We start from the raw sequence: 18,366 nt of genomic DNA, 5'->3' as shown, positions 1-18,366 counted from the left end.
GTCTCTTTGTCTGTAATGCCTGTCAGTCTTATTTTTCCTCCTCCCATGGACTTGTCCATTTTATTGTTAACCTCTGTAAGCTTAGTGTCCACGAGGCATGTGGCAATGTTGCATAGTTCATTTAGTGTGAGAAACGTTTGGTTTTTCAGACCTATTCTGTGTTCATTTCAGCGGTTGCCCCTGAGCTCTTCAATTACAAGAGTGTACAGTCATTTATATTTACCTTCTCTGTGCTGCTTATGATACAGTTCTCTGTTATATCACTCCCCCTCACTTACCTCTACTCCAGATGCATGAGTTATAATTCATTTCTTGTTATTAAACATCTTCCACGTAAGAAATATCTGTATCTTTGATAAGACTTGTTCCTTTTTAACCTTTCCTATTTTTGCAATATCCTGAAACAATACAGAAATCATGATTTATATTTTATCTCGGAGAGTTGCTGACCCTTGGGGCTTTTTGAATTGTAATGGACTATTTGAAGTTAAGAGGCTCTACCTAAGAAAAATGTAAATACAATACCACTTTCCTAGGTAACATATAGTAATATGCCTGTTGCATCATTCACACATACCTATGAATTGTGGTCAAAGTTCTTTTTAATTCTCAGTCTGTTTCTACAAATGGGATAGTGGTGAGGAGTGTTTAATGAAAGTATATTACTTTCCAAAACGCATTTGTTTGGATAATTATGAATAGGATTTTCCTGATAGTTGTACTGTCGGGTTTTAATTAAAATCACAGTCCTGTCATGTTGTCTGTGTCAGTAAAATATTAATTCCCCGCTTCTAAGAGTTCTTTCCATAAAATGATATGATAGGGACCAAGAAGGCAAGAGGGAAGGTGAGGACATTTAGGTGCACATGGTCTGCATCTACTGTGTATGTAGCTTAACCAAAGAGTAGACCAATAAGTGGTAGAATGGGTTAGTTGTTTGAAGTAAAATAAAATAAAATACACAGACAATGAGTACTGGTAACCTCTGTGTTATTCTTATTTTTACACAGCAGAAGTAACTACACTTGCCTTTTGTAATTGGTATTGTTAGTATGTTTCCAGAAATTAGAGAGGTGTTGATCAGTGAAGGCCCCTAGGAAAGGATTTCATTGGAGGAAGTCTAAGGTCAGCCAATAACTAAAAATTCTGATTGTCAGCTGAGATGTGCATTACACACTAAGAAGGAATATTTAGAGCAAGCATACATCTCTAAATAATAAACAAAGGATTTGATCTTGTGAGAGAGATAATTTTAAAATGCTGTCTGAAAGTTTCTGCTCTGAAAAATCTCGTTAGGGATGCCATATACTGCCCCTGAAGTCTGGATACGGAGGTATTAAAAGTAATAAAGTAATTTGCAGACCCGGCAATTAATAATTTTATTAATAAAGTGAATGCAATTGATTACAGTTTGTGAGCCACTAAATTTAAGAACTGACTGTATCATTTGAAATGTCTCTTCAGAGTGGACAGCATTCTAGATACAAAGATTTTAAAATGTGCACATATTTTAGCAGATTTGCTTCCAACTGTGGATGGTTTTGTAGACAATTAGCTTAAAATGTACATGAATCTGTAAACGTTACTACTATCTTTACCTGGATATCAGGTGATCCTGAATATAAGATGATCTCTCATCCCCATCCAACCCCTCATTTTTTGTTTTGCCCATAAAGGGGAGAGGTACAGAGAGATGGAGAGGTGCATTTTTGCTGTAATTTTGTATTCAAAGCCAGGGTTGTAGAACTGTGTGGAATTGTCCCCATAGTGCAACTCCTCAAACGAAGATTTAATTCCATGTTGAAGCCAGGTACTGCAAGTTCTGGTCCTTATTCTGTTGAATTCCTGGAGACACTGCAGAAATCACTGCCTTGCACTAGGACAAGTTCCTGCCTGCAAAAACTGTCAATACCTTAGCTGTCTGTGTGAAGCTGTTGCTGCTGACACACATTTTATCTGTTTTTTCCACAAATATGCACAAAATACTACAATTTTTTCAGGTAGTTTTTGGGCAGTAAAGGGAATTCCAATAAGGAGTGTGTTTGCTCTGTGTACTGAAGGGGTATGCTGTAACCAGAGGTAACCTGCCACATTGCAGTGCTTGTGTTTTGGTCAAATAGTAGTAGACGAGTACCAAGGGAGGGGTGGGGCATACAGCCTTTTGGTGCCCTTCTAATGAGCTTTATGGCCCCTTTGAGAGATTGGTGGTACACGAGGTCTGCTATAAATTTATAAAGGATTAAGAAATAGTTCTGCTGCATAAAAACCCCACATTTTTCTTAGGAGCCGAAAATTCTATTTTTGACTGTCCATTCATTTTGGAGCGGCCATTCTTAGTACATCTGATCATCATCTATCTGTTTTTGCTGTTATGTTTAACATGCACACCTTTAAGCTGTAGAGCAGATGTGGGATATAAAATATTTTTGCTAAAATCTCAAACTTTGTTTGGATGTTTATCAGGAAAGTGATATGCCAATCCAGGAGCTACTTAGCCGTTATGGCTATGATGGTACCATTCCACTCCAAGAAGATGATGATGATGAAGATGATGAAGAGGAGGAGGAGGAGGGAGAAGATGATGATGATGTTGATAATGATGACAACAGTGGCTGTAGTGGTGAAAACAAAGTAAGTGTTTACACTAATTTGAAACTGATTTTCATACAGCAGTTCTGTACTAGGCAGCCACTCAAGATGCCAGATCATGGCAGAAGTAATTCACAATATAGTTGATTTCAGATGCTTTGTGTACTGAACTCTAATGTTTATTCTTAATTACCCATCTGTATTTCTCTTCATTGCTCTTAATTTCATCTGTATCATTCCAAACTGTTGCTGCAGCAAATTAGGGTACGTGTATACCTATAGCATTACATAAGAAGGGATTGTAATTGTCCTTCAGAAATAGTCTGACTTCAAAACTGAAGTTGTAAATGCCTGAAGGCACCTTTATAGATATGGCTGAATACTTGCTTCAGCTGAAAAGCTGATCTACTGAAACTGAACAGTGAATTGTGGAATTGAATTAAATGTGTCTCAGAGTATTGGAGATGGCTGCAAGTTTTCTAGCTTTAGTATTTTAAATTGTATTTCTTTCAGCCTGGCAGCCCTGGTTGTACTTAAATTGTTAACTGAATCTAATGCTTCAAATATCTTTGCAAAATGTATAGTTTTGAACTTAGCATCTTTAAAATCCTGTTCTGTGTGCTGTTAAAATAAATTTTCTGATGTAGAAGAGTCTTTTCTACTTGTGTACGTCATACATATTTGTAACAATCCTGTCCTGTCATGGGCACAGCTGTAACTTCTCCCTTACGGATGGCATTCAGAGTTGCACCCTGAATTCCACTGAAGTATGAAACCCTTTGTATTGTCAGTAACAAAAAAGCTTAGGCGTTAATGGAAGTTGCATTACCTAATCTGGCTTTAAAAAGGGTGCATTTTGTTCTTTGATATCTTAACCATGTTAGAATCTCTGGAATGCGACACAGAGTTGAGGAATGATATATCTGATTCAGAAAATGAAGTTGTTAGGATTTACAAACTTCCTTGACAGATGCTGTAAAAGGTTGCTGTTTGTATGGGTTGAATAGTTCAAAAAGAAGAATGATAGTTTTATTACTTCTGAAAAGGTTCGAGAAGCTGGAGAGGGGGAGAAACTTACATAACATGAAGTATTCAAAATTAAAAGAAGACACAAAAATGGTTTATTTTGTTGTGCATGGTGGTGTTCCTGAAGTCTCACTTTCTTCTTGTGTCCTTGCTTCTTAATTACTTCCTGACGCAGCTTCCATCTTCTGTGTTCTCATGACCTCCTCTGTAGTTCTTCCGTCCTATTACTAGCTGATTTAACATGACGCCTATCTTTTCTCTTAAATGGATGAAATCTCAGTGTCTGTCACTGCTGTTAGCAGCAAGAGGAGTCATCTTTGTCCCTCCGTAGGTCACTAACACTTCGTAGCGTGCTGCAGAAGCAAGTGTGTTCCTGCCTACTGGCAGCTATGGTTCACAGTCTGGCACCGTAAGCGCAGCCAGTGGGTTAGCCTAATTGCAGACTTGGCGCTGTGGCTGAATTCAATGTGTGTGTTCACCTATTCTACCCCAGTTTTGATAGGGTTGGAACAAAGGTGGTGGGGAGGACTGGGCACAAAGAGAGCTAGCTAACCTGTTATGATTGTTTGCCTCAGGGTACAAGAATGAGAGCTCTGAAATGCTTGTGTGCTCTTAGCAGAGAGGCAGTAAAATACATCTGTGGGGGTGGAATAATTTTATAAATCATTCAAGCTTTCTCTGCAAGTGCTCATCTTTCTACAGCTTATTTAGCTATACTGCACTTAGCAATTTTCTATTTTTAATCGGCTTTATGCTGCACATGTGATAATACTCTGGTTGCTGGTAAAGGTACACATAAACATGTGCTGTGCCTCATGCTTCTGTGTTAGAACTAGCAAGTATGAGTGCTTACAATATAGTCATAAAACACATACAAGATATTGACAACATGCATTGAAACAGAAAACACTAATATATTTTTTTAGCCTTTAACATTTTAATTTTCCTTAATTGTAGTAATTCCCGTAGTTGTTGTGGTTTATCTTCTAATAAAGAAACTTGTTCTAATTTTTGATCTTTTAATGACTCGATGTACACTTGAGTCTACTGATATGCTTGTCCCTGTGGGTTTGAACCACACTATTGACATTAACTTTTATGGAAGGTACCATTTCCATTTGATTAAGAAAAGCATAGCTAGTAAATCATTCCCCCCATTTTTATTGAAAATTCATAAGGAAAGGTTTTAAAGACCAAAGTAAAATTTGAGGTTAAATGAAATTAAATGAAAACTGCAAGGATTTGTTTGACTGATTTAAAAAATTAGGCATGATATTTAATTGTGGTTCATATTTCTGATTTGTGTGTTAGAGTCTGAGTGTTGAATTGATCTGCTTAAAATCCTGGTCAATAAATAATATGATGTGTTTACACATTTGTTGTGGCTCAGTCTGGACAGACCACAATCTATACAGTCACTTCAAGTCAGATAAAAGATACCTGGGTTTGATATACTGACAATTTTGGAAAAAATATTGCCAAAATTGTGTTTGTCACAAGAGAGAGCTGATCTCCTGTTTGCTTTTTTGTATTTAAGGAGGAGACCATAAAAGATTCATCAGGTCAGGAAGATGAGACACAGTCATCTAATGATGACCCAGCACCATCTGTTGCTTCTCAAGATCCACAGGAGATAATTCGCCCTCGTCGATGTAAATATTTTGATACAAGTATGTACAGTTTTGTACCAAGCACAGTAATCTCAATATGATTGACCTTTGGTGAAGAACTGCTCAAGTTAACATAGTAGTCTGTTTCTGAAATGTGCATATTGATACCTATAAACATTTGTTTGTTCTCTTTCATAACACTGCTCTTGATTATCCTTATGCTCAAAATAATAGGCAACAAAAAAGTCCTGGTTTTAGCTGAATGCTAAATCTTCTCTGCAGATAAGGGACTCTGTATAAGAACAGTAGATACTTTGTCTTTTTAAAAGAAAGGATTAAATTGTGGAAAAATTTAAATTTCTACAGTTTTGAAAAAGCAAGCTCTCAGACAGTGTAAATCCTTTCATGACACTACTCTGAGTGTTGTAACAGTACAGTTTATGATCCTGCAAACTGGTTTGTATGAATGTACCCTTGAGAAAAATTTTCTTGTACATGGAGTCCAGGTGTGGTAAATGACTGTTTAGTATGGTATTACCTTACCATCGTAGTTTCAGCTGCCAGTTCATACTAAGGACATAGGTAAAAATATTTGCAAGTAGAAAACGAACTGTTGCAACTAGATAATTGCTGCACAGTGTGTGATTATCATGACAAGGCCTGGTGACACCAGTTTATGTACTCATTCAAAGAGGTGAGAGTGCAACTGAAGGAAAAAGTAAAAACTGAAATTTACTAGAAATAGAACCCCAAGATCGCTAATAGAACCTTCAAGATCGCTAATACAGAAAACAAAAGCAATGAAATGTGAAAAAGACCAATAGATTGTTAAACCTGAAATAATGAAGGGGGAGATAATGAAGAAAATTTGCTTCAAGAATTCCACATTTGGTACTGTTGCCAGCATTGTGGACTGATAATGTTCTCTCTTGTTTTGTTTAAAAATTGGTTTTGTAAAAAAAATTTGAGACTTGAGCTAGTGTTATGTAGCTGTCCCTTTAGACAACTCGCATTTCTGTGGCAATCTTACTTAATAGGATCTGAACCTTTTAGTATTGAGCTATCAGCAGGGCCATTTGGACAACAGATACTTTACCTTTCTTTGATGGACGTGACTGTTGCCGATGTTTGAATTCCTACTGTTCTATATTTGAACAAACAAAAGTTAAAGCAAAGGTTCCTTTTGATACCTTATTCTTGATACTTATTAGCCATGACATTGTAGAAATGCCGTTTTCTAATATGTAGTTTATTTTAATCCAAAAATGCCAAGGAGCCTCAGCATGTAGCTGTGCAGAGGATTGCAAGTATCTTAAACGAACTCTTATTTTTTAAGCATAGCAGTAGCATTAGCACAATGCAAGTGGATTGCATTAGGTTTGGGGTTTTTTACAATGTTCAGCTGTGTACAGAATGTAATTTAATGTAGAAATAATTTTAGTGCTGATATTGTCACATGCTATACATAAACCAGATATTGCAGTTGCTTTCAGTACATTGTGAAAGGCAGCTAGCCTATATCATAAGGAGCTTAAAATTTTTGTCAGTCCTTATCCAAAATAATCTATTTTAAATGCTGCTGTGCATCTCTGAGCAGTACATCCAAGCCTACTAAATCCCCGTAAGACTGAGAAAAGCACACTTGCAGATTTCTCGCACCTTGTGTTGTAGTCTACCTTAAATTCAGTGACAGTTGCTGTAAGGGAAAAAGAACAGCAGTAGCGATGCTAGGAACTCATTGAAAATGGTGTTGAAACCCACATGTGGATGCTGAACATCCGCATAAAAATACTTTCCGAAAGTAACTGTTTGTAGTAAATTTGGATGTGAATCATCTCAACTGCTTCAAAGCTGGGTGAGGGGAAGCAAATTTTAATTAGGTGGTAGTAAAATTGATGGATGTATTCATTTGTGCCTTAACTTTTCAGAGCCTGTTGTGTATCTTAATCCATTCTAAATGTGAACACTGGATGGATCGTTTTTTAAAGTTGTCAATACTGAAACATTTAGTATTGTCACGAAAACTGCCTTGTGCACTTGCGTGGTGTTAGATAAGATGGCAGCAAGGCAGAGCAGGGCTGCTGTGTGGCTGGAGGCTGGTGGGAGGAGAGGCTGGGCTCATGTGCCCCTGTCGCCCTTGCTGCGGTGCCCCCAGGAGCTGGCTGTGACATCCCAGGGCCCCTTGCTCAGCCCGCTTTGCTGGAGACTGGCATTGGCATGCACGGGCCCCATCACAGCTCATTTTGTGTAAATATTTGAACAATTTCTTGTAGATAGTGAAATAGAAGAGGAATCTGAAGAAGATGAAGATTATATTCCCTCAGAAGACTGGAAAAAGGTAAGTACTAAGTGCAGTTTAAAAAGCCTGTATTTCATCAATAATGAGATGATCTGTTACCTAGTAACACTGAGCTCTATAGATCACCCAAATCCTCTCCAATTTTTCCCCATAAATATAAGAGTTTTGATAAAAGACCTCCCCAAATAGTCAGAAATCCATTTCCATATAGTGCCTTAACTGTATTTTTAGATTTTGAACAATTAAAGTGTTAAGGGGTAAAAAAAGATGTGGTAATTCTCTTGTTTGCTAACAAAAAACATCACGGCTGTCGTTGCTTAACTTCTTGTTTCTGTTATTTCAAAACAGGAAATCATGGTGGGCTCTATGTTTCAAGCTGAAATTCCAGCTGGCATATGCAAATACAAAGAGAATGAAAAAGGTGAGACTTAGCACTATTACCATTATCGGTATGTTTGAAATTATTTTCTAATGGGGAGAAATAAAAGATTTGATAGATGTCACGTGTCTTGCAAAATAAAAGAGCTCCTTCAAGTAAAAATAGAACCATCATCTCAAACTGTAGTTCATCCTGTACTTGAACATCACAGCTTGAGTTTTGGAAGGGGAAAAGAAAGATTATATTGCTGGCCTGTTGCTTGTTGAACCCTTGTATTCTCATTTGGTGATGTACACAAGCTTTCTGTGTAGCTTATGTTAACCTCTTCACCCAGTGTATTTCGTTTATGTGAAACAAAATAGATAATAAAGAAATTGTGTTGCTGGAATTGGATTAACGTGTTAAAAGAGGCAAAATGGTACCAGCAGCTTTGATTTTCACAATTTATAACTCTTCAATCAGTATTAAAGAACCTCTTGTTCTACTTTTGGGTTTTTTTCCAGGAACTTTCCCCCATCCCACAACCAGAGCCTTTGGCTGTATGCTGTCAATATAATCAAGTCAGGAAAGGTAGACCCAGTTTAAACCCAGCTGTGAGCTTAAAAGAAGCAAATTTTTGTGCTAATTCAGCCCATTACTAAGAATTTGTTTACACTGCAGGTCAGTTTGAGACTGTGGCTCTTGTAGTTTTGTATAAGTTAGTTTTTAAACTGACCAGCACAAAACTCTGTACCTTTCTAGAATCAGAGTATATGCTCAAGTAGTAGCAGTTGTCTTGCTTCAAGCACCAGGTTGTGGTAGCTATGCTGTAGCCTGATCTAGCTATAAACTGTCTAAAAAGAGCATCAGTCCTGCTATTGACTTAGAGCAGGCTCACACTGAAGCTCACACATTGTCAGCTCTGGACTTCATAGCCAGAGAGGTTGAAAAGAATCTAATTTACAACTACATGAGAAGTCAGGAGCTTCCATTAAAAACAGAAAATAGCAAATTAGAAAACATCTGCTTTTTAGCTGTGAAGAAGTTGCCCTTCGCACGCTTTCCTGCTTCTGTCTGAAAATAGAGCTTGAACTATGTGTTTGCCTGAGATGCAGTAAATTATGCTTTACTGGTCAGTCATCTGCTTTGCCTGGTATTTACTCAGCTCTAAATGGCTTCTGGCCTCCAATAATAAAGAAAGATATAGCTGCTTTGTGCATTGCAGTAACCTGTATAAAATACTTTTTCTTAGTCCTGCACGCTACTCTTTGCAGAACAGAGAACTACGTCACGGGCAAAAACCACTGAGGGGAAAAGTTAAGGCTATTCTATTTTTATATACCAGTGGGGTTTTCTATCTTCTGCCACTTCTTTCCTTTCTGCTGTCTTTTGGATGTAATCTTTAACAGGACTCCAACTGGAATATTAATGAAGCTTAAAAAGTTAAAAAATAAATGTCCGAGACTAGGTATTTAGTACTTTCATGTACATATCCCATTTCATGTAAAATTCCCAAACACTAAGAAGGCTAGTCCTTTCATATCCAGTTCCGTAAGCAAAAGCACAAAAATGATAGAACTCTTAAGAATAACCACATTGCTTTTCAGAATGTGTTCTCACATGCTGTTGTGAGGAAAGAACGACCACGAAATCTACACTAAGCTAATTACAGTGGACTGGCTCTCTGAGAAGTATGCCTGGAGACCAAATTAGCTGCTACTAAACAATTTCAGGTTATGAAAAATGTACAAAATTAAAAGATATGTTTTCAGAAGGCTTGGACTTGAAAATTGAAGGATAGCTCTGAAAACTGAAAGGTGCTGAAGCTACTTTGAGACTTCCTGACCGCTGTCATTCATAAACATTACAGTGTACTTAGCTTGCATCATTAAGGGTGGCTTAGAACCACTTATCAGTTATCTTCTGAAAAGAATTGTTGCTTCTGCTGGAGTTTGTATCCCAAGATACCTAGAATCGTTTTCTTAAATGAGCAACCAAACATCAGATTAGGACTAGCTTTTGGGAAAAAAAAGTTCCCAGAAAATTGTTGGCAGCTGTTTTCAAAGAGTATGTCATTTGTAAAATGAAGCTGTCTTTCTTTGCAAGACACTTAAAAATTTTCCTTACCAGTTTTGTTTTTTTATTTGTGGTCTACTTTCATGTTAAAAATAATTTTCTTCAAGTGGAGATGCACCTAGCTGCCACTCTGACCTTTCCACCTGCACAGAATGCTACCGTATCTTCCCTTCCTGTGCTGACCATGCTTTCCCAAGTGTTCGCTCCTTCTTTCTCTTGTTGGGTAAGAGTCAAAGGTGCTCACCGAGCTAATGGAATCAATGTTAAAATTACTTTCTTGCTGGTTTTTGTAAGGTTGTCTTTCACTGAGGACTGAGACACAAGCAAGGTCTGGATACTTTCCTGATTCTGTTTTTTAATAACCTGAATTTTACTTTATTTTGCTGTACTGGTATTTTAATCCTGTAAAGCTTGTAGGTTCTTCAAAATAAAAATGGGAGATAATTCAGAGGGTATATCATTTGGCCATGTTCCTCCCATTAATTTCTGTTTACTATGGCTTCCCTGGTCTGAAAGCTCATGCTCTGAAAAGACAGTAGAGATTTGGTAGTATTAAAATTCAGTGACCTTGACCTGAATGATTTTCTTTTAGAAAGTATTTTTTGGAAGTAATAGGAAGGTCTTAGCAAAGTTTTCTTTCAGGAGCTGTTTGACTTCAGAGTGTCTGGCATCTGGGTGGCATCTTCCCTGGAGTAGTAGTGGATCTTGTTGCTGGCTTTTGCCAGCCATGTTAGCTAATGCTTTTATATTTAGTGGTCCAGACACCTGGTAGTGTTTTTAGCACCATTTTTGGTGGTGCACTTTTTGGTTTTATGTGATTGATCCTAATCATCTTGCAAGAAAGCAGATATAACTATTTTCTGAAACAGTTTTCCATATCTGCTGGCTGCCATCAGCAAAACTGTGCTGCTTAGGGAAAAGGCATGCTGGATGGATCATTCGGGGACTGTGTTGGGTAGTGCTGCTACCTCGTGATTTGAGTGGCTTCAGGAGGAGGACAGGGAAGGTGGAGGTTCTGGAGTGTCATAAATGGGTCCTAGAATCTAGAGCACTGATTATGCCAGAGATTTGAAGACAATGTGAGGTATAGTATCCTAGTCATTTGGATCACTCTGAATTTGTGAGACTGTCTTTTACCTGTCCTTGTGTGTGTTCTGGATTAACGTTGGTGCTCTTCCAAGGTTTCATAATCACTAGCTTTATAAGAGAGAATAAACTTCTATATTGTTGTTTTAGCTTGGTTTTATTTTTCTTGTGGTTAATTCAGTGTATGAAAATGATGACCAGCTGCTGTGGAATCCTGACTTCTTACCGGAAGATAAAGTGATTGAGTTCCTAAATGAAGCATCAAGGCGTACGGGTGATGAGAAAGGCCTAGATGCAATTCCTGAAGGATCACATATTAAAGACAATGAGCAGGTATATAAGAATAATTAGGATTTGTAGTTTAATATTGCAGAATTAATTATGCCTTTATTTTATTTTATTTTATTTTGCTCCCAAGAATTAAAATTGCTTTTGAAACAGCTTTATTATTCCTTGTGGAAATAGAAATGTGATGGGTTTTTTTTTTCCTCTCAACAAATACTAAACTGTTAACTTAGGCTTAACATTGCTTAATGTATCAGTGCATTCTTTTATATATAAATAATTGTGTATGAGTGAGTTCTGTTCTTTCAGTTACAGATATTTTTAAAGTTATATGAATGCATACTTATTTTTTTTCTTCATACAAAAAAAAACCCCATTAATTTTATGAATTTATGCAGTGGATGAAAATGTTAAAATACTTTACCTGGATATACTTGGTTATGTAATTAGAGATTTGGAAATTTAAACGGAGGAAATATGTCTTTGTACTGTCTTAAATTATATTACATTCATTCAAAGAGTTTATTTTTAATCTTTTCTTAATAGGTGTTAGTGATTTACTAAGTATGCTTCTGTGGCACAACGTAAATCGAGTGGTATCTAGAGTGTTAAATGTGTGTCTTTTCATCTTTCTAGGCATTGTATGAACTCGTTAAGTGCAATTTTGATACTGAAGAATCATTACGAAGGTTGAGATTTAATGTAAAAGCAGCCAGAGGTGAGCATACACTGAAAGTTAAGTTTATATTGTTGAACTCTCATTTTATTTGTTACACAGGTATTGGGTTTTGCTGTCAGCAAACTGAGCTTGACTGCATGTAAGCCTTAAATATCAGTGCCCATTTAAATGCAACCTTCAGCAAATCTCTTATTGTTCTCTGAGAGAATGAAATTAGCAAATGTAGTATAAACAGGTACATGCTCAAAGATGGTGTGTAAATTAACTTCCTGTCAGTAGAGCTTGATATTTGTATCTGTGACTTTAATAAGAAGTTAAAATTTAAAATTATTTCTTAGCAACTGAATTGTGCGTTTCTTGGGCATTTTATTCTTTGTTCTTCTAGACCTTTTCAGTCATCAAAGTTAACGGAACAAACATAAAATATAAAATGAAATAATTCACAATTCTAAATAAAGGAGAATGAGCAGCTAAATCTTTTATTTAAGAAAATATAACACTAAAAAAACCCTGGTCTTAAAGATGCTTTTGGAGCCTTAAGAAGCATTTCCTATTTTGGTATTGATCTTTATACTCAAAGGAACAAGAAACTAAGAAAAGGCACAATTTGCTTTCCTTGCACATTGATCTGTTGGTTCTGCTTTCAAACCTGTGGCTTCTCCAGAGTTCACTGTGCAAATCACAAGACAAGAATGATCAAATAGAGAAGATTAGTTTGTTCTCCCACTATTTTAATCCTTACTTATTCGTGACCTTAAGAATCAATAAAGCCAAATTATATTAAGTTCTTAGAAGTGTGGCTGAAAGTTATTAGGAGTTTATTCTGGCTTCAGTGAGGCCAAGATTTCCCACCCAATGGTGTGAGCAGCACAGTTTCTCTTTCTACCTAACTGGAATTAGCAGCCTATCATTGCTGACTCTTGCCAGCAGTAAAGATCTCATTCCTCATTCCTTTTCCCCTGCTTCTTCCAAATACCAGCAACCAGTTTGAGTCCATAGTATGAACTCCTTCATGCTGTGTCCTGGCTTGAAGGATACCTTCTTCCTATGGTTCGAGGGGCAGAATGGTGAGACTAAGTTTCTAAGCCCTTCTTCCTCTTTCTGCTGCCCAGTTATTTCCCCCATGCGGCAGGGCTGGAGTTACAGACCAGTTATAACAGTCCCTACCGACTAGCTACTTAACGCAGCCAAGTTTCCTGCCTACTCACTAGAAGGGGGAATTTTCATTTTTGTACTAGTAAGTGAAATTTCTGGAGGTGGTTCTCATTTAGTCATCAGATGGTGTAAGAAACTTGAATACCACGTATGTTTTCTGTCACTTAAGCTTTCTTTTATTGGCCATATGCTTTTTTGTTAAGTATTTTCTTTATTGCATTTCCTTGCTATAGAAGAATTATCTGTTTGGACAGAAGAAGAATGTAGGAACTTTGAACAAGGACTGAAAGTCTATGGCAAGGATTTTCATGTGATTCAGGCAAATAAGGTAAACACTGAGTTTTAAGTGCAGGTCTCACATTTTTTTAAAGCAATGTAATTGTAAATAGATTCTTATCCTTATTTTCCTTCACCCATGACCATATTTACTTCTTGTAATTTTTATTATATGTATGTCTAAATTGGTTTGTCAAAATCCAGAATCCTCCGTAACTGTGGCTGTGAACCATAAGTTCAGAAAAGTACAAAAATCCTACTGTGCATACATACAGGAAGATCTGCATTCCTAGAGTCTTATTCTGGTCTTGAATAGACTGGTGAAACAGACTTGAATATTTCTCCTGAAGCTGTTGCTTGTGGCACCTCACGATATCTGCAATATTCTTAGAAACACTATTCAACTTTGCATTTCAATTTCTGGGCCTCTGAAATTTTGAGTCAGTGGTTTCCACTATTTCCTGTGTTGTATAAAGAAGCATTGACTTTGAATTTCACACCTTTTGATTTAAATGGTAGCTTTTTGCCAAAAATTTATTTAAATTCATCAAAATTTGCATTGCACGTATTTCCTAGGTACGAACAAGATCAGTTGGTGAGTGTGTAGCATTCTATTACATGTGGAAGAAATCAGAGCGTTATGATTTCTTTGCGCAGCAGACCCGATTTGGAAAGAAGAAATACAATCTTCATCCTGGTGTAACGTAAGATGTGCATTATTTTTATGTGCTTTTACATGTTGGATCTGAATCTTTATTTTATGCTGCTCTAATCTGAAATGGTATGACAACCTAGGGATTCCATAGTCCCAATTTGCAGCAGGAAAACAGCCAAGGTGTAAGGAAAGCTTGCTAGTGCGTATAATGTAATTTCTAAAATACATTTATTTGGAATAAGGCAAACAATTTGCATTGAACAGCTATTTAATTTAGCTTGTGTTCTGTTTAAATGTTTCACAAATGTAACATTTCTGCAAATATGTGGAATTTTTTAAATGCTTGTTTTACTTTAAATAGAAGTTTTATACAAAGGTGTTAGTCACAGGTTTCAGGTGGGATTTGTGGTACGTGCTGTAGTATACTCTTGAAATGTATTGTCTGGCAAGAATTCCGGCCAACACAGTACCCAATACTAGGGCTTTTTTGGGTGTATATAGCTCCTTTCCCCATTCACGTCTCTGCTAGGCAAAGAAAGAAATGTCTGTGCATAGCTGTGTATTTTCCTCCCTCAAATCTGAGCAAGTGAGCCAATGTATTCTTCTGCCCTTCATTCCAATGCTATGATTTTAGTATCTCACTCCTTCCGCTGACGTTCTCCCAGTCTTTTTACTATTATTTTTTCTTCTCATTTGTTCCTGGCTTCTCTGTTGACCCTTCTTTTTAATATTATTGTTTCTTTAATCATTTTAGAACTGTGTGTTGGACCACTGAAGTGAACTTGCAGTATGACATTAAGGGTTGCCATCTGTGGCTTTGTAAAAGAGTGTTACAGAGAAGCACCCAGAGCTGCTGGATTTTCTTAACCAGTTGTCAGGGACTGTCTGTCTCCCCTTCTTCTTCCAACTTCCCCCCCCCCCCCCCCCCCCCCCCCATTTTTGCCCAAATTAGTAGACATTTTTGGTTGTTAATCACTTAAAACATTCTCTGATTCTTTTGCAGTTGACTGCATATGGTGATCAGAAGGAGTGTCGTTAAGGATTATACTTGTCTATTCTTGAATGCTTTTGCAGATAGATGTGGGAATTTAGGGTGCAGTATCAGTGCCATAATAATTATGTGTGAGGATATGCTGTTTCTGGAGGTAATCCAGACTAATACCATATGTAGAAGGGCTTTACCAACCAGCTTTGTTTGTTTAAATATTTCATAAGAGATTTACTATTAGTGACCTAAATTGTAGGACTATAATAGATTTCAGATACGGAAATGTCTTATCTTTAACTGTGAAGTTTTTAATTTGCTTTTAACTTTACTGCTTTTGAGGTTGTATGTGCACAAAACTTATTTACTTTAATGGTATGTTATCACTGCCGCAGCAAATTGCAAGAGCTTAGTATGAACCTGCCTGAGAGCATCACCTTGAAAACAGAGTCCACAACATCACGGCATATTGAAGTTTCTGCTTGTGCATGGTCTTATGGCACTTAGCATAAGCACAGGCTGAATTTACATAGGTTGGCTGCAGTGATTGGTCAGCAAATATGTAGTTGCTGTGGACAAACCATATGTGGGCCGGTTAACACAGGAGATTACTTAAAGTTGCTTAACTTTGCAAGATAAGTCTGTGCATTTCAAAAGATATAAAATGTGAATTGGTCACACTTGCAGTATATGCAGTGAATATTTTTGTGCAAGTAACACCAATCCTTTACACAGCAAGGGCAATGCTGAATGTGCTGTTTCTGTTGTGTAGAGATTATATGGACCGTCTCCTGGATGAAAGTGAAAGTGCTGCTTCCAGTAGAGCTCCGTCCCCTCCTCCTACAACTTCCAACAGCAGCACCAGCCAGTCTGAAAGGGAAGACAGCACAACCAGCAACAGTAATCAGAATGGTAAGTGCGTGCCCTGTCCGTCCTAAACAGAGTGGCCAAATCATCGCAGATGACAGGCCAAATGAGAAGTTCAGCTTGCCTCTCTAAAAACAAGTCTATTTTACTTTTAAACATGGTGTTAGCAGCTTTAAGATAAAACGTTTTTAAAAAAAGCTATGTGTTTGCATTTAGCCAGTGGTCACATACTGAAGATAAATCTCCACTAGAATCTTCCTTTTAAATGTAAACAATGTTATTGTCTTCCTCATGCTAGTGTAGTGTAATGCTAACTGTGTGAGAAGTCCCATGCAGGATATTTAAAACAACTGAGATGGGAACTGGGCTATCATGCAGCACACTAGTGCTTGGCTCAGGAACACCGTTAGCTATTCTTACCAGACGTGAGGCATTGAAGAGCAGTTAGGAATGGGAGAAGAGCCAGGGCACGATCACTTGTGAAGGAAGAAAACCTCAAAAGCAAGGGACAGCTGTTCCGAAGGAGCTGGAATGAAAGCAGTAGCAAGAGGAGGGAGGAGCTTGGGTGCTGAATCAGATTGTGAAAGTCAAGCGGAAGCTACAGAAACTGCCCAGGTGAGGACAGTCCACCTGCAGCTTGTACCGTTATGGGATTCTAGGACATTTTCTTGGCTGCTGTTGCTTGCAAGGGCTTCCATAAACTCCGTCATGGTAAGTCTGTCATTTGTATGCAAATGAATGAGTCGTTCATCACACAGTGAGGATACGGAGAACAATATTGGCTTTTTAGTTCAATGGGACTAGTGAGACTTCTGCTTTATTGACCTATCACAGATTGTTCTGTTACTGCTCATGCTTCTACTCTCTTCCTTACGGTATGTCTCTGTAACGCAGGGGTGTCTGCTAATGGGCCAAGTGAGATACCAAATAAAGATGAAGCAAAAATTGAAGGATTGCATGTAAATGGACCTACCAGTGGCAAGAAAACACCTCACATGGATCTGGATACAAATGGGTATGAAACTGAAAACCTTTCCATTGACCCAAAACTTGCTCATTCAGCTTCAAGAAACGAAAATGATTTTGAAGAAAAAAATGAAAGACCTCTAAAAAGACGAAGAATTAACAGCAATGGAAAAGAGAGTCCAGGTTCTTCAGAGTTCTTCCAAGAAGCAAACTCACATGGGAAGCTTGAAGAACTAGAAACTTTGGATGACTGAATACTAGGAGCTGATTTTATTCCTTGGAGTAAATTTTGGGTGTCTAAAATTTTCAGGGTTGATGGGTTACCTTACAAAATCCAGTTCTGTAAAACAATTTGCTGAGATTTTTTCTAATATCTTCTAGTTGGCTCTTAAGATCTGATTATTTGTTTTTTTCAGTGCTGAAAAGCAGTAGGAGAATATTCCATTTCTCAGAGCTGGCAACTGTAGCTCCGGGAGCTCTAAGGCTCTTAAAAATATTTGAGAAACAAATCAGTGAGTTTTTGCAAAGATACTCCCAGCCTAATACATTAAAGAAACTGCTGTGTGTAATACACTATTCAAGCATTGTACAAGTGAACAAAGCATCCTATTTGAAGCAGGGGGCTGGTTCAAATGTTGCAGGAAGTTAAAATGAAATACAGAATGCCAAGACACACGTCAGAGTAGACACAGAGACTTCCACTCACGCTAGCGAGAGAAAAGTGTCATCCCATTGTTAAGGAACCCTTATGAATCCTGAAAGTTACGAGCACAACTATTTTTATATATAGAAGTTTTAAAAGGTAAATAAATAAACCAGGTCAGGTTTGTGTATGTAAAATTGTTGACATCAATGATGTCTTTCCATATTCTTTATCTGGGCTAAAGAAATACATTCTGTATTTTTCCAGATTTCTTTGTAGCCTTTGAAAGATTTTTACAGTACTTATGTCTTGATTGAACTGTCCTTTCTTAAAACAAAAGCTTGTATAATTTTCTTAACTTGTACAGTTGGTAAACTTTTATGAGAGAATTGATATCCTGAGTCTAATGTCAGCTTCATTTTATTTTGCTGAACTCTTTTCTAAAAAAAAAACAACAAAAAAACCCCAAACCAAACCAATTGACTTAAAAATGCTTATTAGTCACCAACATGTTATTTTCTTCTCAGAAAACAGTAAACAACATGAAGAATGGTTAGAAGTCATTTGATTTTGAAAACATGATTTTTCTTACTTCTGTTTTATGGCAAATAGTGATGCTAAAAATTTGTTAAGCATGATGCTTGTGTTGCACAAATTTTCTTGCTTTCATTATACATTTTCTCATTTTATTTTGAGCTCAGATAAATTTCACGTCAGCCAAATGCTTAAGTTTACTAAACCTTGTTCACCAAGATCAGGTGTTAGATTATCCGTTGATTTATTTTTAGTCTACCTATCATCTTCTACATTT

At 37.2% G+C, this 18,366-nt stretch overlaps 1 protein-coding gene across 7 annotated transcripts in view; it reads left to right on the top strand.

Annotated features, from left to right (window-relative positions):
* MIER1 (MIER1 transcriptional regulator) overlaps positions 1 to 17,170 on the top strand; it is a 39,502-nt gene extending 22,332 nt beyond the window's left edge. For all 7 annotated transcript variants that reach the window (XM_082314070.1, XM_082314065.1, XM_082314064.1 and 4 more), the window contains 10 exons: positions 2,464 to 2,631; positions 5,153 to 5,285; positions 7,499 to 7,563; positions 7,873 to 7,945; positions 11,226 to 11,377; positions 11,966 to 12,047; positions 13,397 to 13,491; positions 14,016 to 14,143; positions 15,852 to 15,991; positions 16,841 to 17,170. In XM_082314070.1, coding sequence (XP_082170196.1) covers positions 2,464 to 2,631; positions 5,153 to 5,285; positions 7,499 to 7,563; positions 7,873 to 7,945; positions 11,226 to 11,377; positions 11,966 to 12,047; positions 13,397 to 13,491; positions 14,016 to 14,143; positions 15,852 to 15,991; positions 16,841 to 17,166 — 1,362 coding nt within the window. In that variant the 3' untranslated portion in view covers positions 17,167 to 17,170. The remainder of the gene's footprint in view (positions 1 to 2,463; positions 2,632 to 5,152; positions 5,286 to 7,498; positions 7,564 to 7,872; positions 7,946 to 11,225; positions 11,378 to 11,965; positions 12,048 to 13,396; positions 13,492 to 14,015; positions 14,144 to 15,851; positions 15,992 to 16,840) is intronic.
* Positions 17,171 to 18,366: the final 1,196 nt, after the last annotated feature.

Source organism: Platalea leucorodia, assembly GCF_965183815.1.
Source record: "Platalea leucorodia genome assembly, chromosome: 5".
In the NCBI taxonomy this organism is placed as follows: Eukaryota; Metazoa; Chordata; class Aves; order Pelecaniformes; family Threskiornithidae; genus Platalea; species Platalea leucorodia.
The sequence above is the reverse complement of the archived record's forward strand: the minus strand, read 5'-3'. Positions and strand labels throughout refer to the sequence as shown.